At 40.5% G+C, this 22,565-nt stretch overlaps 1 protein-coding gene across 3 annotated transcripts in view; it reads left to right on the plus strand.

Moving 5' to 3' along the window:
- Positions 1-11,357, plus strand: part of LOC117503038 (steroid hormone receptor ERR2-like) — a 96,679-nt gene extending 85,322 nt beyond the window's left edge. For 2 of the 3 annotated variants that reach the window (XM_034162198.1, XM_034162197.1), the window contains 2 exons: positions 3,628-3,897; positions 10,725-11,357. In XM_034162198.1, coding sequence (XP_034018089.1) covers positions 3,628-3,897; positions 10,725-10,969 — 515 coding nt within the window. In that variant the 3' untranslated portion in view covers positions 10,970-11,357. The remainder of the gene's footprint in view (positions 1-3,627; positions 3,898-10,724) is intronic. The other variant, XR_004558463.1, reaches the window with a different exon arrangement.
- Positions 11,358-22,565: the final 11,208 nt, after the last annotated feature.

The following is a 22,565-nucleotide window of genomic DNA, read 5'->3' on the forward strand; positions in this document are numbered from 1 at the left end:
AATTGTTTTTAAAGTCAACAAAACAATGATTTGCAGACTCCTGGATCGATCTATATAATGAATCGAACAATGGCTCGATTTTAACATTATGAATTAGTTTTGTATCTTCAAACTCTCATAAACATTCAAAGGTCAGTGCAAGACTCATGTAGGTTTAGAACCAGAAAGTCTGTTTAAGTAGTCGTTACATCCCCGTTGTTACTACTGCATGTCTGTATCGCTTCTGACTAATGTACCGCTGCCTTGTCTTGGCTCCACAATGAGCTTGAATTGTAACAACAAAAAAACGATAGATAAATTTCCACATACAGAATTTATACTGGTAAAACAGGTGAAGAACAGCTGTGATTCACCTAACTAAGCTACACTTTTGCTACTGTGTGCAGCGCTACGTCCCCCAAGTGGTGAGCAAAATCACCAGTAGCAGTAGGGCCAATGTGCTGCAGCACAGTAGTAAAAACGTGAAGAATGTCCCTGGTATTTTGATGAAATATAAATTTCTCTATATTGCCTTATTCTAAATTATCATGGAAAGTGAATGTCTACATTAAAAAAAAGAATTGTATCTGATTACATTGTACCACAAATCAAATAATTCCATCATAAAAAAGTATTGTGCCTGACTCGTATCAAAGCCTACATGTCTAGCTATGTATTGTAACTGTGTTATCAGGAAGAGATGTACACCCCAACTATTTACATGATGCATAATTTGATTGCAAAGTTAGTTGCAGGTTGCAAAGGGGTTTTATTTAAATTTAGAAATTTTTCCTCAATAATCATGGGCGTATTTTAGGCATAATGTCAATCCGATTGTCATCCGTCTCTCCCTTGAAGAGTTGTGTGTGACTGAACCCAGCACACTGCTGCTTAGATGGTGGACTCAGGAGGTGATAGAAGTGAGAGGTTTTCTGGCAAGGGGACTAATTTGCACGCAAATAATCAAGAGCACAGAAAATCATTTACAAGAGCAGTTTCCAGTGCTGCTCCCTGAGGTTAAAACTGTTTAGATCATTCCTGAAACACCTCCTCTTCCTTCTCCTCTTTGCTGTCAGCATATCTGGGGAGGAAAAAAAAGCAGCATAAAAAGATCTTAACAACCAGAGATGATATAGTTTTAACTTTTTACTTTGTGTTTTTAGTTTTTGTTTTCAGTTTCAGTGTAGTTTGAATGATGAGGAGGGCTAATGCACATCCCTGTGTGCGACAACCTGTCTGTGTAAGACATGTCTGAATATTGTGCTGCACAGGCAGCAGAAAAAAAAAACAGTACTCGACTTTAGTGTAGGTTTTTGGTTGTCGGTGATGCGGTTACTTTCTGCTGCAGTGTTATCGTGATGGACAGCACTGACAGCCTGACTGCACCTCATTTTATGACAGTGAAGACCAGATGAGTGCAAGTACATTTGGTATTCAACCAGTGTGATTCATGTGCATGAAAGTGACACCTGCTTGTGTCTTTATTCATGAAAAATGTGACATCAGATTAGGTAAATGCACTTTGTCTAGTTTGGAATCGAAGCCATTTAAAGCAAGTAAATTTTCCTGTAAAAGTCTTAGATTCTTCATGGTTTACAGAGTAAAGCACTGATTTCCTATTGCAGGCTACAGTATCTACATTTGGTAATCACATATCCCTCCCATCCCCCCGTAAATGTGTACCGGATGTCCTCCATCAGCTGTCTTTGTCAGATCTGAGGCTTGGATCGATTCCCCTTTCGCATTTGGTGGACTGATTACAATCTACTAATCAATGGCACCCCCAGCATTCTTTTCTCTCTCCCTCATCTTTTCTCTCTCCCATTCGTTTTCTTTATTTGCTTGATAAGAAACATTCGGAGGACCTCTTTTTAAGTCGTCCTGCCCCGTTCCCTTCCATACAACCTCAGATTTAAGTAAGCAGAGCAGAGGGTTCAATGTCCTGGTCAATACCCCCCAATCACCTTCTCTATTCACCATCGAGAGGTGAATGTTATTGTGATGGGTGAGGTCTTTTCAGGTGTCCGTCCGTTTGATGCATATGTCCATGTGAGCACTGGAGTTGATGGGTCGACCTTGCCCAGAGACTGGGGATGAATTGTTACCCCAAGTTCACAAGATTGGTTACAAGAGATTAATCAGTGCCAAAGGAAGCTATGGGCTGAAATGTTCTCAGACCAAACCATACCTCTATTACCAAAAATTGTCTCACTTTAGTAGAATGACAGAAAAATATTTGTGGTTGAGATGAGTTGACTTTTTTCCTGTGTTGTTGGGAGTTGAGTCACACCTATATAAGAAATGGAATTCCCCTTAACAACAGGTGTCTCTTGCACTTCTGGAATAGTTTGTAGAATAAATGATGGTGATTAAAATAACTTGGCACATTTCAAAACTCTTGGCACGTGTTTTATTTTGCTTCTTGCCCAACATGTTCTCAAAAATAGGCATCAAATGGCACACTTGGGCATTTGGCTCAAATGGCTAATTAGCAAAGCTAGCTTTTTTGTTAGCAGGTATTAGCTTCCACTATATTCAGTTCGACTAGCTACGGTCAAAAACATTTGTAAATCCTAAAATCATACATGTTCATTCCTGTTGACACGTGTACCCTAATCCAATAAGCAAAATAGACGCATAATGCGAAAGCAGCTAACATCACCTCAGCAAGATGGAGGCTATCAAGCCAGAATAATGCATTAATTTTTTAATGTTATTATTTCTTAATATTTTTTCTTTGTTATACTTTCTGCACTGTGTACAAACGGTATGTCAAATGTAAACTATTGGTTAATTTAATTTGTTCATTAAACTGTTCATGGACATTTTGATAATTATCTGTTCTTGACATGCTAAATATATGAGAACCTCCATGTTTACACTATAACTTATTAAAATTTCAACTCTTAAGGTATTAAAAGCAGAAAAAAGAATAAATGTTTTAGTGGTTTATTGGTTTAGCATTATCACAGGTAATTTTTCAGTTAGTGGTTTAGCGGTTATCAAAGCTAACCACGCAATATTGCCCTCTTTGGAAAGAGGACTTTGCAAAATTCTTATGACACTGCTTCTCCCTTCCACTGCAGTATTGCTTGGGTTACCACAAAGGTTAGGTGAAGGCCTACTGGTACTGGCTGCACTGTAAGTATACCTCTTGAGTTTGCGTTTAGAGCCACTAGCCTGCTAGCTGCCAGCAAAGTAGAAAAGTGCGAGCTTTTAGAAGCAGTTTTATTGACAAGTGAGAATTTTTGTTAACCGGGGTTTCATGATGTTCAACATACTGTCATCTTCTCATGCTTGTCAGACAGCAATACTGAGAAAGTTGTTTTTTTTTTTTTGTATTGTTTTTTTTTCTTGGCAAGCTAGCTATTGGTGCATTATTGTCACCACATGGACATTACACTCTTGCCTCACAGAATGGATGTGCAGGTGCAAGTTGTAGTTCTTGTAAAATTCTTGGATATTCCAAAGATGCAATATCTTGGACCTTTAAAGTGAAGTAAGCAATGTATGTAGGGCTTACATGTTCCAAAGTGATGAGTTGACCATAAAATGTGTTCTGTGGTGATGAATGCTCAAAAATACTTCCAGATATGTCTTGAATCTGAATTTGCAGTGACAAATTACAATATTTTTGTTACCTGGCAGGTTTTTCAACTCTGTCGCTGGCAGACCAGATGAGTCTACTGCAGAGTGCCTGGATGGAGATCCTAGTGCTGAGCATCGTGTTTCGCTCACTGCCCTGCGAGGATGAGATAGTGTATGCGGAGGACTACATCGTGGATGAGGAGCAGGCGAGGATCTCGGGTCTGCTGGACTTGCATGTCGCCATCCTTCCATTGGTCCAGCGCTACAAGAAGCTACGCATAGAGAAGGAAGAGTTTGTCACACTTAAAGCCATTGCCCTCGCCAACTCTGGTAAGGTTCACACTTGCACCCATTTACAAAAAATGGATTGAGGTAGAGGCAGTTGACAGGATTAGACTCAGGAGTGAAAGGCTGACTTGCTAATCAGCCACTGAGGGTAGACACCTGGCAGACAGGACAAGATGTTATAGCAACATCTGATGGATCCAAAGAGTCTTTGCACACTGGTGCACATTTTGTGCTTTTCTTTCTTCTTGCTATGCTAATTTTGGACTCCTCAGTGCAGAATAAAACAGAAGACCTATCACGAGGCAGAAAAGAGAGCTACCAGGAACAAAAGCTCATTGGAGAACTAGGTTGGACTATGGTCTTACTTCTCCTTCCCAGGCAGGGACAGTTCTCAGCATGAGGGAAGATTTGGCAACCTTCACATATAGATTCTAGGTTTCGAGCACATATAACAGTAGATACAGACTGGTGACAACGTGAAAGAAAAATCAATAGATAGGGTCTTGATATGCTGTTGAGTCACCACGTTCAGCCAAAATAGTTTATTTGTATAGCTTGTTATATGTATCATCTGGACTGTTTTGAATGCTTAGTCTCCAAAGTAACTGGCAAAAAAGGTCAATAACAATTTAGCTAAATAGTTATCTATGTAACAAACTGTTAGCTAAATATGTAACCAACTGTTCAGCTAAATATTATCTCTGTACTAAAGCAAAGGTTTAGTTGAATAATTATCTAAATATTTAACAGAATATTTAGCTAAATAATTATCTAAATATTTAACAGAATATTTAGCTAAATAATTATCTAAATATGTAACAGAATGTTTAGCTAAATAATGATCTAAATATGTAACCGTTTAGCTAAATAATTATCTAAACATGTAACAAACTGTTTAGCTAAATGATTATCTAAATATGTAACCAACTGTTCAGCTAAATATTATCTCTATACTAAAGCAAAGGTTTAGTTGAATAATTATCTAAATATTTAACAGAATGTTTAGCTAAATGATTATCTAATATGTAACTGAATGTTTAGCTAAATAATGATCTAAATATGTAACCAACTGTTTAGCTAAATGATTATCTAAATATGTAACCAACTGTTCAGCTAAAATAGTATCTGTCAACTAAACCAAAGGTTTAGTTGAATAATTATCTCAGTATTTAACAGAATGTTTATATAAATGTCAAAATATTTCAACAAATGTTTAGCTGAATAATTATCTAAATATTTAGCTAAACATTTAATTATAGACTCAATTCTTTTTAACTAATGTAGCAAGTGATAACCTTTGTTATACAAAAAAATTACATTAAATATTAAAGTTTTCAGGTTAAACATCATGAAAATGTGAGTGAACAATATGGATTTTTGTTTTGTTTGTTTGCTGTTTGTGATGTATTAGTTAACAAACTGCCTCCCACAGCAAACATGACCTTATATTCTAATTTGAAGTCACCTGGCCAAATAGACAATATCATATCAAGCTGGCATTTAATTAACACAAAGAAAGAGATAAAAAAAAGAAAGTGTTTTCATCGGTTGATCACTTCCACAATGAAGGATACCTGATGAGAGGGGCAAAGGTTCAGAAGCCTGCTTGTTCAATTTAACACCTTCCATGTGCACGTGCGATTTCTATATTTTAATTTGTGTGCGCATAGGCGGGTGTATGTGCAACTGTCACACTGCGCTCTCATTCTCTCGATCTCCATAACAGTAGCTGCCAGCCGAGGGAGATATATTTAGCATTTCATTAGAAAAACAGGGGCTGTCAATAAAATGTGGTAAGTGGAGTGGAATGAGCGTCAGGGAGCGACGGGCCTCGTTTGTTCCAATGTGAAGACGCTGCACCCATATTGACAGTTTGCTTTTCACCAGGCCGCGCCTGTCCCCCACTAATCAATGCCTGTTAGGAGTCTTTTCTCCTACCCGGCTGGAAAAGTGTAAAATGCTGAGCATAGAGTTTTAGCCTTCTGATGACACACTCGCTCCCTCTGGGTGAGTGGGAGTCTGCGGCGGGGCGGGGTAAAGGTAAAGGAGAAGTGTGAGAGAGGACGGTGTGGGTTGGGAGCGAAGCTCAAGGAGGTCGAGAGGGCAGCTTCGGCTCGTTTGAACAAGGTCTCGGAAAGCTTCGGCTCCGGGGGCTCCTGTGGGCGCGACAGCTGTGGAAATTCGCGGCCATTGATTTTGTAATTAGCAGAATATTGACAGGGATCGACGCTAGGCTGCTGACGGATTACACGGAAATTGTTTCCTCAAAGTTCACTTTGCATGCGGTGCAGACACAGACATCCATTACGGGTGCTGACATACATTTGAACATGTAAAAACGCGTGTGCACGCGTGTTCACGCCGCCAAGAGGATCAGATCTGTATTACCATGAAGCTTTCGAGTGAAGAGCGCTGGAACACATGTGCGGTCCACATAGCCTAGTTAATTTCCCAAGATAGAAACACAATTTACACAGAAGGCGACTGGTAAGAGAAACTTAATCAGTCAGTTAGGAACATAATTATCCTTGTACTTTCCTTTTTTCTGCCTCATTTACATGTTCGTACACAGTCTTACTTCACTCCACAGCTTTTCTGACACACGAAACTGATTTAATTCGCTTACACTCAAATCAGCCGCCGTGCTTGGTTGTTTGTCAGCATATTTAAAAAGACATTTGGCCTTATTATTATGCATATATTACAAGCAGTGGTCAACGCAGTTCAGTTAATCAGCAAATAGCTAATTAGAGAAGCTAGCGTTTTCATTATCTCATTGCTTTTTCAGCTAACTTTGAAAACCACAAGCACATCAGTTAGCTTCCACTAATGCTCCTTTAAGTGAGCTAACTTTTTTTTAATAAACTCTAATCATCCAAAACAATTGTAACTCCAAAGCTCATACATGTTTGTTACTTTTGCAGCTTATATATTCATCCAATAGGGGAAATTGACACATTGTGCAAAGGTGACAAGCATCAGTTTACTTGCTAATATCCGAGCTTGTCATGCTAACCTTTAGCGGAGCATTCATGTTTACACATATTTATGTCTGTTTTTCCTGTTTTAGTGACACAAAACCATGCTAAAGCTAGAGGTTGGTGGATATTTCAGCCAAATGTTTTGGCAGTTTCATCACAACTAACTTTTCACTGTGCAGATTAGCGGTTATCAAAGCTAACTTTTAGGTTAGCTGTGCCCAACACTGACTGAATGATGATGCACATTGAGATTCAAACTGAAAGGATTTCACAGCTTGTCCATTACATTGTTCATTGGAAGACAGTGCCATTTTTTTCCCTAACTTGTAGGCGTATATGTAGATAGCAGTTTTTAATAAGTCTCAACTGGTTTTATTTTAGTGCCTATACATAAGGGGGCCAACTGCTCTTTCTTATGGAAATGAAAGCCATCTGCTGCCATCATTCAGCTGAACGATATCCCAGTAATGCAGCCATCTGAATTCATTAGCAAGGGGATGTATGTGGTCCATGATACCAAAAGAAATGAATCTTTTTCTTGTCCTACCGCATATTTATATGGACCTACGGTACCTTTTGCTCTCCCTAGAGTCCCGGCTCTGCATAGGCATTTATTTAAGGAGCGTCATTAAGCACTAACAAGAGGAAAGCACTCTCCAAATCTGCATGATTGCAAAGACAAGCTGCGGGAATATAACGTCAACCAATGCTACAACCCCACCTCTCGAAATTAACCATCTGTCTGCCGCATCCAGGTGAAGAGTGAGCATCCCCTTGGTCTTTTCCTGCCACTGGAGACCTCAACACTAAGGCCACCTGTATGCTGGATCATGTCCAGAGAAACATGCCGCATGGCAACATTTTGCCATTCATCAGTTTTCCCCATCATGCAAGTGATGCTCATTATCTCGGTCTCCCTCAGTAACCATTTATTTGACACAGACATTCTACTGGTATCCAGGGATCCTCTGAAGATGCCTCATCCCAAATACCTCTGTTCAATTACCTCATGACACTGTAAGTTCTTCCCTGACATCTCTTGATTGCAAAAGCAGAAGATATGATTGTCACTGCTGAGATAAGTGAATGTCTTTAAGTCCAACACCTTCAGACAGAAGCACTTCTTATGGCCAAGTCATTGAAAGGCTCCGTCTTAATCCAGGACAGTCGCAAATCCAGACACTCCGATTGCTCCCTCAGCTGCAATCAGGGTATCCATCGATTCTGTGTGCTTAGAGTCATTGTAATGTTGGAAGATGAACCATCACCCCAATCTGAGGACAAGAGCGCTCTGGAGCAGGTTTTCATCCAGGATGTCTCTGTACATTGCTGCATTCATCTTTCCCTCAATCCTGACTAGTCTGCCAGTTCCTGCTGCTGAAAATCATCCCCACAGCATGATGCTGCCACCACCATGGTCTGAGAGTCCTTCGGGTGTCTTTTGACAAACTCCAGGTGGGCTGCCATGTACCTTTTACTAAGGAGTGGCTTCCGTCTGGCAACTCTACCATACAGGTCTAATTGGTGGATTGCTGCAGAGATGGTTGTCCTTCTGGAAGGTTCTCGTCTCTCCACAGAGGGATGCTGGACCTCTGACCAAGTGACCATCAGGTTCTTGGTCACCTCCCTGACTGAGGCCCTTCTTCCCTAATTGCTCAGTTTACATAGGCAGCCAGTTCTAGGTAGAGAACTGGTGGATCCAAACATCTTGTATTTACAGATGATGGAGGCCACTGTGCTAATTGGGACCTTCAAAGGAGCAGAAATGTTTCTGTACCCTTCTTCAGATTTGCGCCTCGAGACAATCCTGTCTCAGGGGTCTACAGACAATTCCTTTGACTTCATGCTTGGTTTGTGCTCTGACATGCATTGTCAACTGTGGGACCTTATATGTAGACAGGTGCGTGATTTTTTTTTTTTTCCCCCCCCAAATCATGTCAATTCAACTGAATTACAGCTGAATTGGACTTCAGTTCAGCTGTAGAAACATCTCAAGGATGATCAATGGAAACAGGATGCACCTGAGCTCAATTTTGAGCTTCATGGCAAAGGCTGTGAATACTTATGCAAGTGTGATTTCTTACGTTTTTTTAATTTTTAATAAATTTGCAAAAATCTCAAAAAAGCTTTTTTCCACATTGTCATTATGGGGTACTGTGTGTAGAATTTTGAGGGGAAAATGAATTTTATCCATTTTGGAAGAAGGCTGTAACATAACAAATTGTGAAAAGAGTGAAGCGCTGTGAATACTTTCCACATTGAAAGATGGGGCACATTTTCAACATTTTGGTCAATTTATCAAGCTGACCTGTACAAAAATAATTTTTTTTGCTGATTATGATCTGGATATGGATTCTGGGTAACTTTTTTCTTTTCACAATGAGGCTTTTTTTAATTGGCTTTTTGAGCAACCTGTTCAACACAAATCCATCGATATTGTAATAAAGCCCCTGAGTCAAATGTACATTATCACAGTATGGATAATAAGGGAAATTTCATGCAGATTAGGAGATCAAACTGACTGCAGAGGTCTCTTGATTTGGCTTCACCTCAACAAATGCAAAATAGAAGGAAGTTTGTTTTATGATATTGTTTGGTGCATGCACACATCTCTGCATTACAGCCAGCACACAGCAGTACACAGTGGTGAGTTAACGGTGTGTGTACCCTCTGCTTGTACGCACTGGAGGTGCATCAATAAATCGTGAACCAAAAAAAAATCACAATGTTTTTTTTTACTGTATGCACCGAAACATGGTCCACAGCCGTGAGGTCTGGCAGCGTTCACTGTGAATTCTGCTGCCATGTTCAGAAGGCAACGGGAAACATAATATACAAATAACTGTAACAAGTTTAAACACCCCAGTTCTGTGGGACTGGTTGACATAACTAGATTAAGTGAATATTGAATATCATATTTCATTTCTTAGGTGTGGAATAGGAAATAATTAAAAAAAATTGGGTGTGTGTGCAAGAAGGAAATTAGTGAGGGAAGCCACCAAGACACCCAGATAGCTCTGATACTGTTGCATGTTTCTGTGGGTGTGCTCGGAGAAATTGTGCAACATTTGTCTGCTGTACCACTGGTCACAGCTTCATGGTGGAATTGAACAGAGGGAAGATTTTTGACACGAAATAGATCAAATCTAGGCTCAACTCTCCCATGTGCTTGCTGACAAATTGTACCTCAATTTTCACTTTTTTATCCTTCTGTGTGCCATTCCACCATGAAGCTACATAACTGGTGATGCAACAGACCCAATATGCACAGTTTTAACGGTGACGGCCACAAACACATATAACTCCAACAGCACAGAGTTGTGTTGGTGTGTTGGTGGCTTCCCTCACAACTCTCCTTTTTTGCACAATGACTCAGTTCTTGCATATTGCCTACGATATACAGATTTACCAGAGAGTATAATGCTGTTTCTGTTTTTTAACAATTAATGTAAATGAAGTGCAGGACGTATTCGAAAATGTTCTTGTATCCGTCAACTGACATGTCTAAAGCAAACTGGTAAAAGTGGTGATTTTATTGTTTTTTCCAATTTTATTGTTTTTCCAATTACTTCTGGACCCTGAAAAAGGAGTCACGATGGTTCACGCAATATTTTTTTTAACCCTTTGAATTGAAGATAACAATTGGCACAACAAGCCCATAGTGACTTTTTCATTTCAGTTTCTTCATCTTGGAGTACAGAGACAAAATTACAAAAATCGGCACTCCAAATACTTGTGGACCTAACAGCATAAAGTCTGTCCACATAAATGTTCAAGATGCCACAAACCCTATAAAGAACAGCAGCTTCATTCTTACACTTTATTAAGTTAATAATAATATATATTTTGTTGTTATTACTTTCCTCCCCACTGCCCTTGTTGCTCCAGACTCCATGCACATAGAGAATATCGAGGCAGTTCAAAAGCTTCAGGATTCTCTCCATGAAGCCCTGCAGGACTTGGAGGGCTCCCAGCACCCTGAGGACCCTCGACGGGCAGGTAAGCTGCTGATGACCCTGCCTCTGCTCCGCCAAACCGCCACCAAGGCTGTGCAACACTTCTACAGCATCAAAATGCAAGGCAAAGTCCCCATGCACAAACTATTCCTTGAGATGTTGGAGGCCAAGGCCTGACAACCGGGCTGGATACTTGATGCACAGATGGCGCCAGCAAAGTCTACGTGAGACGAAGGACGGCTCTTAAATACTAAGACGGCGTGCCAACTGACAGTGAAAAGACGATGTTTGGACCTCAGAGTCATTTTATCACCTTTCAATAGCAAGAATAAATGAATAAATAAATAAATAAATAAAACAAAATGGACACGAGGCGGTTTGTGAATATCAGCCGGATTGAGGTGGGATCATGATATTGTATATAAAGATGTGTACAGAAATCGGGCAACTGTGGTCTTGTCATATCCAGAGATTTGTTGGTATATATCAACTGAACCTTCTGTGAATATTCTCTTCTTTTTAACCTCAAAAGGAAGTGTGTCAATACATAAATGTCCAAAAAAAAATAGTCTACAGCCATATAGCTACCATGTATTGTTATTTTCTAGCAAATTTTTGCCAATCTCAGTTGCTAAAGCAATAGTGATGAACCGGTCTTCATGTATTATGTGTACTGTATAATGTGAGGAAGTGCAGTGTGGGTGGGTGTGTGGGAAGGGAGAGAACTGTTACAAATATTCTTATATTCGATAAAACAGGTACTCAGCGGGGATGTCAAACTGAAAATGTATTTACCTCGTAGTAGTTGCATCGACTCAATGGTTGTGGTCAACTTGGTGCTTACAGGAAGATCGAGACTGACTCGTGATCAGTTTGCACTAATAATCTAAAAAAAAAATCTAAGAAAAACAAAGCAACCCCGTTTCTAACCTACACTCTGCTGTAGGTTCAGCACGACCTCCACAAAACTACTGTGAATCGAATCTATAACCTGTGCTGATTATTTAAAATAAACACTATTTTATATGCAAAATAAACTTGATCTAGTACACAAATCTGAGATTGAATGTGCAGATATGCCTATATGGATATATCTGCACCCACACTGTATAAACATTGTATTCTCAAACAAGTGTCACTGTATTGTTTGTCGATTGCACAAATGTGTATGAATTTTAAAGACTTTTGATTCTGTTTTAATGTGGACTACAGGGTAGATCAATACAGCAGATGATTCCTTCATTTTTTTTCTTCCATTTCTTTTTAAAGCAGAGCTACTCAAAAAATAATTACAATTAGACTTATCATACAATATAAGATCCAACTGTAAAACTGAGAAAATTTGTGTTGGTGTGTTTTGGTTTTAATTTTTTTTTTTTCTCTCTCTCAAATGGGGTATATTAAAACAACCAGTTTTTGCAAACATTTCTCAAAACGCTTGTGTTTGGGGATAGCTCAAGATAAATGGGTGGTGCCAGCAAAAAAACAAACATTTTGTATTGGTGGATTTTTTTTCGTGTGTGTGTCATCTATTTTATTTTATTTTATTTTGGTCAAAGCTATTCAGATTTGTTAAAGTTCTGAAACGCCTTGTTTTTTCGAAATTCACAGGTGTCCATATTTGGACTTACTAACTTTGAGACACGCCCACTACACCAGTCTGCACTCTGTTTTTGGAGAGTAGGCTTGTCCTCCGTTGTTCTTATGTAGGTGTGTCTCAGAGGGTCTTTTCTATTTAAATCATTTCTTGGGGGCAAGAAAAAGATTCTTTATAAGAATCAAAACCTCAGTATTTGTGTAATATCTTTGGCTATGAATTTCAGTAACTGTTGTTTGACCAGGTGAATAATATGTACCCTTTTAAATATTTTTTAATGAACTGAATTTGTTTTACATTAAGTGTTGTACAAACAAGGTCATTTCAATGAATTTCAATGTTAAAGGGGCAGAGCCAGAATAGTTTACATTTTTAAATTTTCAATCCATTTGGTTTAAACCCTAGAAGTTGAGTGAAAACAGGTGGAAGTATCACATCAAAAAAATTTAAATTTTGACTTTGATCATGTGTAATTTAAAATAATTCAAGTTTGCGTCAACTCTCAGGTGTATTCCCTGCAACAAAATCTGTGATGTCCAGCAGGTGGCACTCAAGCAAAATGTAAGTTCACCCTCACCTGCTCCTAATTTCCATCATCCATCCAGAATCCACTAACCATCCAGCAAAGCTGGGGGTACGCAGACAGGTCTGTGGAATATTATACTTGTGCTTTTAGATTTTTAGATCTGCTACATCAAATGTGACCACTGTCAAGTTGGTTTATCATATTTTTATCCCCCTTAAATTTTGTGTTTTTTTTTTTTGTTTTTTTCTCCCAAGATGATGGTATTTGTTTGGAAATGAGCTTGTTTGTTCACTCACTGCATTTTACAGGGTGCATGCTTAGATTTTTCCAATGCCTAGGAATAAATACTGTAACAGCTTTTTAGATACTTGAATCTATGTGCAACAATATTATGACACTTGGGGGTTTGAGAATCACTATTAATGCAGATTTAATTGCAATTGCAACTTTCGTAACACGTCACCAAGCAGATGGCTCATGTGGTCACTAGTGATTATGCCACCACATATTCACAAAGATTCTATTTGCACTGCCTGTGATAGCTACAGGTGTGCTAACCAATTGCCAAAATATTAAAAGGAAGCTTTCACCTGGACAAGTCGGACAAAGGGAGCTTGGGAGACACCTGGGAACAGATTATGGCATCTTGAGTTCTCTGGTCAGAGGTGTTTGGGGATGCAAGTATCTCTGCAGAACAATGACGGCAGATGTCTTGAGAGTCCTGGTGCTTCCTGTCTTAGTCTATTATTTTGAGACACAAATGCTAACCAGTGACCTAAGGCAATGATGGGATATCTTTGGTACTTGGTCTCTTTGGAGGATCCGTGGGTACAGCTGGAATGTCTTTGGCTCAAACTAACAGGGTATCACTTGCATAATGAGGAAATGTCAGCTATAACATTTTGGTCATGTGGCGCGTTACTCCAGGCATGAGCTAGCATGCATGTACCTCCATGTTGAGGGCACTAACGACTGGAGAAAGCCAAGCGGATGCCCACACTTCACCTGGCTGTGCAGATAGATGGTTACTTTTGAGAGGTGGGGATGGACTGGTTGTCTGCCTGTGTACTTGCTATCTAGAACCCAAGATGTTTCCATGGTGTGGCAATTGTGGTGACATGCAGCACCCTTGCTTGTTCCAAGACTTGACTTTGTTGCATTGTCAGGTTAGGCAGAACATCATTAAATCAGACCTCCCAGGCAATAAAAAATAATAGAAATCTGTAAGTAGACTCCTAGAACAGTTTCCCCATAGAACAAATGTTATTGACTCCCTGTAATGTAATGCATAGATAACTATAACCTAATTCAAAAGAGATTACAATCCTCATATTCCCGAAATGCATTAGCAGCTAACCTTTTCCCAATTGAAATTAGGACTCATCCCCTTTGTATGTTAGCAAACCAAAGTGTAGCGTCTTCAGCTAGTTTTCCAGTAATGATTAAATGAACGTATTCACTATAACCACATAAATATGAGCGGTACTTACAATATATTAACTCATGTGGCTGCTTTTCAACCTCATTTAACAGCACGGCTCTGCAATGCTGACGATAAAGCGACCAGCGACTTTTTATCAGTTAGCAAACACTGTGTAAAGTCTCAACCAAATCAGTGAAGCATCAGGTGCAATAAAACGACAACCTGTGTACCCATCGTTTATGCGCTTTTGGAGAATGACTGCAAATAAAATTCCCCAAAAGGGGTTGGGGAAAAAACGTGCTTAATTTATTTTCAAAAGCTAAAATGGTTCTACTACATCCAATTAATTCTAATAGTCTCCGATGCTGAAATTCTCAACAGAAACAGAGCAATTAAATTTCTGCTTTGGCTCTACCTCGGGGACAGGAGACGCTTTAAAGTGACTGACAGTGGGGAGGGTTTGTCTAAAACTTCACAAAGGCGATTTCACGGCCGTCTGTAATAGTTTTCGGAACGTAGCGATCACTGGGCTATGCGAGGCAAAATCCGACCGCCGCCGTTTGTCACGGAATATTGAGCTGGCGTTTAATCGTGCTTCTGTTTACAATGTGGACAAACTGTATACACTGCAAACGTTTTGTGCATATTTCACTGTACTATAATGTGGCTGCTGTGCATTGACATGATAACGATGACTTTTAATTTGGCCTTTGAATGCATTTTTAATGGTATTTTCTCTCTTTTTCTGTTTTTGTGTGTCTCTCCGTGCTGAAACCTACACTTTGTCTTCGTCTTGATTTTGGGTTACTTTGATGTATAGCGAGTGAACTAGTCTAGACCCTATACCTCAATTCATATTTTGAAAATTACACTGGTTTGGAAGCGGGCCATAGGTTCCTCTTGGGAATCAGTGGCACAGAAATAAAGTGACATCACTGACTGGGTATTAAAAAAATGTAGATGAACCTTCTGCAATTGGGGAACACATTCCTCGGAGGAGAAAGCTGCTTATTCTCTGTTCCATTTGCGGACTTATCTCCATGCACGGTGAGATGACGAGATTTACATAAAACATGGAGGAACCTCCCTGGCTGTTCTGGTCGGCCGTGTATAAAAGACCTCGCTATGTGTATGTACCACAGACGTGATTACCCAAGAGGTTTACTCCCCTCCAAAGCAATATGTTAGCAATTGTGATATATGAATCAAGTTAAAAGGGAGCTTCGGTTCATTTTAATTATGAACTTACCCTCTGCTCAGAAAAGGATGGGGTAGCTATGCACGCGCGACCACACGTTAAGGGAATAATGTGAATTAAAAAGCCACCACTGGATCGAACTGGACGGTACTGTGTGGTGTTCTGTCATGTTTTTGTTGTTGTGTTTCTGCTGTACCCATGTGTAAATATATGCTTCTTTTTTTTGGTTTTGTTTTGAGTGAGTCAGATCTAACACTGGATGTACAGTGACAATAAAATCACATGGTTTATGTAATGGCTGCAATTATTTTATTTATTCATTCATTCAAAATGTCTTCAAATCAGGACATTCGGGAATAGTGCAGCAGATAACTGAAACAATCATCCAAATGGTGATACAAGCACCAAAGTTGGCACAAATACTCCTTAAACATTACTCTTTTGAAAAAACTAACTGGTCACTTGAATTTTCAATAGGCGGCCAGGTAGGGGTTAATTGAAGAATTACACGGGTCAAACTTTAAAAATGCTCAAATCATTTTGAAAACTGCACCACATTATTTGTCTGATTGTAAAGAATCCAAAAAGGTTTAGTTTGGACTATCTATGACCGAATGATCAGGAGTTATGGGGTAAAAACAGCAAAAATGGTGACAAAGGTCAGTTTCAGTTTGTTCAAGGGTCAAAAGTTAAAGTTCCTTCAATTTTGGTAAAAGCTGATGCAAATTATTGGTCGAGCTAATGGGATTAATAAATGGAATAGTTTTGATTCTGTTTGGTCATCAAAGTAACAAGGTCAATGTCCACTGGATTCTATGACGTGACATATGTTACCCCGTAACATAACTAAGCATGATACATGGTCCAAACTATTCCTTTTAAAAACCCTGTTAACAAATAATTTGCATACTTACCCCAAGATACTTAAACTCCTCCAGTGGAGGAGTTTAAGTATCTCCGGGTCTTGATCACGAGTGAGGGACGATGGAGCATGAGATCGACAGACGGATCGGTACAGCATCTGCAGTGATGCGGTCGCTGTATCGGACCATCGTGGTGAAGAGAGAGCTGAGTAGGGGGGCCAAGTTCTCGATTTACCGATCGATCTACGTTCCGACCCTCACCTATGGTCATGAGATTTGGCTCATGACCAAAAGAACGAGATCGCGAGTACAAGCGGCCGAGATGAGTTTCCTCCACAGGGTGGCTGGGTGCTCCCTTAGAGATAGGGTGAGGAGCTCGGTTACTCGGGAAGAGCTCGGAGTCGAGCCGCTGCTCTCCACGTCGAAAGGAGTCAGCTGAGGTGGCTTGGGCATCTTTTCCGGATGCCCCCGGACGCCTCACTGGAGAGGTGTTCCGGGCACGTCGCATCGGGAGGAGGCCCTGGGGAAGACCCAAGACACACTGGAGGGACTACATATCTCGGCTGGCTTGGGAACGCCTCGGGGTTCCCCCGGAGGAGCTGGAAGAGGTGTGTGTGGATCGGGAGGTCTGGGCGGCTTTGCTTGAGCTGCTGACCCCGTGACCCGACTCCAGATAAAGCAGAGGAAAACGGATGGATGGATGGATGGAAATGGTCCTCCTCAAACACCTTCTCAAACTAGATATTAAATTTTAGCTTCAAGTTGAACAAGAACACAAAGTTTCTCTTTGATGCAACTAAATATTTTTTCATGAAAATGCCTGGAAATGACTCTTAACCTGTAACCCCAATTAAATGGCCCCTTGTCAGAAAATTTCAGTAACCACGGTATCTAAAAAGTATATTTTCGGCTTAAATTATTCAGTGATTCATTCTTCTTCTTCTTGGACTTTAACCCAAGTGAGATCACCCCATGGTGTATCTATTCACTGAGGCTACATCAGATCTCTACCAGCTTGCTGAATTGAGGCAATGCATCAGTGCGGAAGGTTGGCCTGTTACTTGGTACGAATCAGCGTAACGCCAGGAAAGGTCAGTTGCACTTGAACCTGTTTCATATTTTCAGGAGCTCCGCTGGAATCCCGATAATCTTGAGTACCACACGCTCAACTTGGGGCAGGCTGGAAGTACTCCAACACTGAGCATGAAAAGAATCACTCTAACACATCAAGAGTAGAGGAAGAAGCGTACACAAAGCCAAGAGTTGCAAAGCACTGTGGTGAGTCTGCTCCAGACCAGAGAGCAGGCAGGGCTGAGGTGGCCAAGAGTCCACCAAAAACCGGAAAACAGCAAATTTTGTGTAATCTCCGCCAAACGTGGCCATGACAGAAATGCTTGGAGAAACCAGTCTTGTCTTTACAATGTGAAACTGAGTCGAATCTGGCCAGGTGTGAGAGCAGATTTACTCACAAACCCCCAGTTTCTGCTTAATCCAACTGAACATATAAAGTTACAATAAGATAAAATGGTTCCTCAAATGTATCTCAGTAACCTCAAAGGCCAGAGATCACATTTTGGCGTAATAAGACTTGGCAATGTTAAGTTTGTGTTTGATGCGACTGAACTCTTGAAAATGACTGGAAAAATGTACTTTGAGACTTTGCCCCCTGTGAAAAGACTCCACGCTGTATTTCAATCATGGCAATCCCTCGGTGGCGAGGAAGATGGTCTCTTGGTTGAGTGTTGGACGGGACGGTGGACATGGACCTAGTCTTGACACACTGTTTCTTGCAAATTTCAAAAAATCTACATCCAGGATTGATCTAGAGACACCTATGGGTGGGTTTGTTTAAGGATAGAATGCCGTTGCACGCCAACAAACAGTCTTTGACAGGTCCTTTGGCTGGGAAATCCCAGATAATCAGCATCTGAAGATTATATTTCAGTAGCATCTCAGGCGAGAAAGGATATTTTAGGTATACTGTGCATGACTTGTGGACCCATTTTGAACTCATCAGTTAAGTTCAACACAATGTAAAGAACTCTGATTGAACTTGCATCTTTCAGCTTATGAAAGGAAGTGGTTTTGTATGTTGGGAATAATTTGATATGAACTGTGTACTTTATATCTAAGGCTACATTTGAATACACCTAGTGGCATCCTAGATAGCATGCAAATAGCAGTACGCACAAGCCAGAAGGTCTCCAAAACACTCAGTACACATTCAGTCATAGGTAAATGTATATGCGGATGATCTACTCCTTCCATAGTGTGCAAACAGATGACACTACCATGAGGTAACAGGAGCCTGGTAACCAAAGAAGATCTTCCAAAAAAAATTAAAAGAAGACGACTGGCACATGAGAATGGTAGCATCAACTGAGGGGGCGCGGCATTGTCCAAATATACATAGTTGTTGTCCTTGTGGCTGCCCCTGTTTGTTCACGGTTGCCACAGTGGATCCAGCATAGACATGTATAGTGATTTTGCACAGGTTTTATACCGGATGCCCTTCCTGACACAACTCCAATTGTACCTGGAGAAACACATGCAGCCCCTGGTCTTCCTGTGAGGTCTCCCATCCATTTTCTAACAAGGACACACTTGGAATAGAAATTTTCATGGCATATGTGGGTATGCACAAGTGTCATCTGTAAACACCTGGGTCAAAAAACTGGAAAAATGTAATCAACATAGTGCATCCCAATTGTGTCCCCAGCTTACTTCTAGTGCAGACTACAGTAGCTAATGTATACTATGAACTAACCAGCGTTAAGTACTTACTTATGCATGACCAGCCGAAAGTGCGTTTGCACATGTGTAGAGCAAGACGGTGCCTTTGGGCGTAACAGCATCCTCCTAGCCTGACTGTCAGTTGGTTAACTGTCTGCACAGCGTCCCGTTTGACCTTGCGTTGGCTACGACACAGGCTGAATGCACATCTGACACACTCTCTTCCTTTGTAGTGCAATGCCCTGGAAGTCATTTCATTTACTGGGCTTTCAACTTCAGCCAATATGGGGGCTGGGGAGTAAGTCGGTGTTTAATCAGCCTGCCACAAACCATTCCACTAAACAAAATCAACTATGATGTCCAGCAAAAGCATCTCTCATCAGAAGATTGAATTAAAGCTATAAACGGACTTGTCAGGTTTTCATTTTTAGTTGATTCTCTTGGCACAGCTAAGCCTGCCCGCCACTCCACATTATTGCTGGAAATAAATGGGCATTAACTATTCTGTATCGTATTATTGGAACGCCAGCAGTGAATTCACAGACGTTAACCAATGCCACTTTAAGACTGTTGAGGAATGATTGAGACACTGATAATAGATACTTTAAAAATGCTGCAAATGAATATAAAAATCCACACCGTTCACATTAGAAAGTTAAATGGCCTATAAGAAGGATTTTTGCCTATGATTTTTAATTATAATAAATATTAAATCTATTAAATTATTTAATTATGATAAAGACAAGACAAGCTATTATTTTTTTAATAAGTAGGTCTAGAACAGACCGGCCATTAAGTACTTAACAATCAGTATTTTCAGTACTCGATGTGTTTGGAAAATTCTTGCAGACCACTGAAATGACTGTTTTCAAGGGAAGGTTACTTAATGATCCATACAAGATCTACTATATGCAACTTGATTGCACATCAGCTGTGACACTGCAACCATGCAGCAGTTTTTCTTTATGCAGCAGGTAGATACTGCAGCTCAGAGAACCCCAACAAATGAACAAGGCCAAGGAGATGCTTATGTATCCCCAGGCTATGGCAGATATGTACCAACTTTTCGATGGAACATTGGCCAGCCTTGGTGGTTACCAATCATGATCCATCCAGGGTGATTCCATAGGGGAGTATCTTACGCGTAGCCAAGGGTGGGCCTGGATGGGCCTGGGCCCGCCCACTTGTCAGCCAGGCCCGTCCCATCCAATGAGAAGGCTGAGTCAACACTCGACAGTCTCCTGTTGTTGCCTCATTGTATTCCTATGATATGGTATTGCATTAGCACTGAGCAACAATTAATACATTTTGTCAAAAAAAATCTGATTCATCTTCTGTGATTTTTATTAATTCATTTTCAGAGTACAGTGGTCCCTCGCTATAACGCAGTTCACCTTTCGCAGCCTCGAAGTTTCGCGGATTGTTTTAGTGCAATTTTGCATGCTTTTTTTTTTAACGGCGCATTGTGTTCTGTGTCCTTATCAGGCGGGCCGTTCGCGGCACTGGTCGGCATCACCGCGATTGCTCTCACTGCCTCCAATGTGCTTTCTGCGGGCTCGGTAAATGCAGCAGCGGGCCACACTTTTTCAAACGGTGTATTATAATACCTACACCTTACCTACAACCCCAAAGGTTGGGCCTGTCTGATTTTTTCTGGGCCCACCCGTTTTATGATTTCTGCCTACGCCCCTGGGGAGTATGATCCTCAAACATTCCTGACTTGACCTGACCCAATGCCAGTTTTGATTTTGAAAGGGTAAAAACTCTTATGGATTTACCTACACCAAAATTGGGTGGAGGTTCCAATTTTATGCCTGTTTGTGTATCTTCTAGAAACCAAGTGCCAAAAAGCAATGCCATATTGCACATAGCAATAACCAATAATCTTTGAAAATTATCGGGAAAAAAAAAATTCAGAAACCAAAAAGTTGAGAAAAAAAAAAAACCTGACGATACCATAAAGAACATTGATTCAAGTACATTAACGAAAAACTTACTCCTGACAGTTGATCACGTCTAATTTAGCTTATGAAAAGCCACTTCTAACAGGACTTCGACCTTGAAAATTTTTTGCAAGGTAAAATTTAGTGGAATTGGAAACTAGTGTTGGTGAAAGTTTATGCTCTATGAGTACGGTGTTCTCGTTTGTTAACATTACAGTAACAATATAGAAGGGTTTATTGAATGTCCCCTCTGTCATTGCCATCCAAGACCCCAGACGGTTTAGCGGTGCGGTGGATGTGGCGGTACGTGATGTCCCTTTGTTCATTCTCTTTGTCATCACTGCCAGTACTTAAACAAGGGCACTGAATCAGTCTCTCTCAGAAATGTACCCTCACATGGTTACCGCCAGCTTCACAGACTTACTTGGCTTTATGGGAGGATTATTCAGTGGCCGAGGAGGTTGAATTCCGCTAAGAATACCCCAAGGTGTCAGTCACGATTACCTCGAGTGGCATTGGCTTAGAAAATGTAACTAGGTGAAAGTGAGTGAAGAAGATGGGAAACCATCAATATGTTCTACGTGAAAATTGAACGAGGTCATGATTTACGACGGACACCTACAGCGGACACCTACAGCATACACAAGCTGCTGAATCAACTCTCCCCCACCCCCCCACCCCCATCACCACCACCATCAATTGGCTCAAGGACAGGTAAGGGTGCTTTTCTCTGCAGCTCATCCTAACTGTGTGATGGACAGCCTTGAGCAAGGCCAACATTTTCCAAAATGAACCGAGCGCCATCTGTAGGTAGCTATAATGCAGGAAGAGAAGAAGGAAGGAGAAAATAACCAAAACTCCGCAGACTACCTGTGATGTCCTTCCTCCGACGGCCCATTTTTGTTTTTCGTCACCTCATCAGTCATGTCCATCGTCTGTTCTCCTCTTACTTGGAGACGGAGGGGAAGGCTGAGGTCTCGCAACAGCTGCAAACTCCCACATGGCATTGCATCTGTTCTCGTCTCTCCGCGTTACCGTTCCAATCTCAAGAAAGCAAGTTGCATTACAGTTCATAGTGGGATTCTCTCTGGTCTTATACTCAAAAAAAACTGATGAACTCAATTCAATTATGTGCAGGATTTCCATCTAGTAATTATATGTAGCCCCATCTCAAATAAAGCACATCAATGCAAGATAATGTAATTTAACTGAGTTGGGACTACATATATTTATTAGATGGAATCCAATCCAATGAGTCAGTATTTTGATTGTATCACACAAACAAAAGACTCATTGGATGAACTCAATTCAATTATGTGCAGGATTTCCATCTAATAATTATATGTAACCCCAACTCAAATAATGCACATCAATGCAAGATAATGTAATTTAATTGAGTTGAGACTTCATATATTTATTAGATGGAATACAATCCAATGAGACAGTTTTTTTGAGTGTATCACACAAACAAATGACTCATTGGATTAACG

This window comes from Thalassophryne amazonica, chromosome 21, assembly GCF_902500255.1.
Source record: "Thalassophryne amazonica chromosome 21, fThaAma1.1, whole genome shotgun sequence".
In the NCBI taxonomy this organism is placed as follows: Eukaryota; Metazoa; Chordata; class Actinopteri; order Batrachoidiformes; family Batrachoididae; genus Thalassophryne; species Thalassophryne amazonica.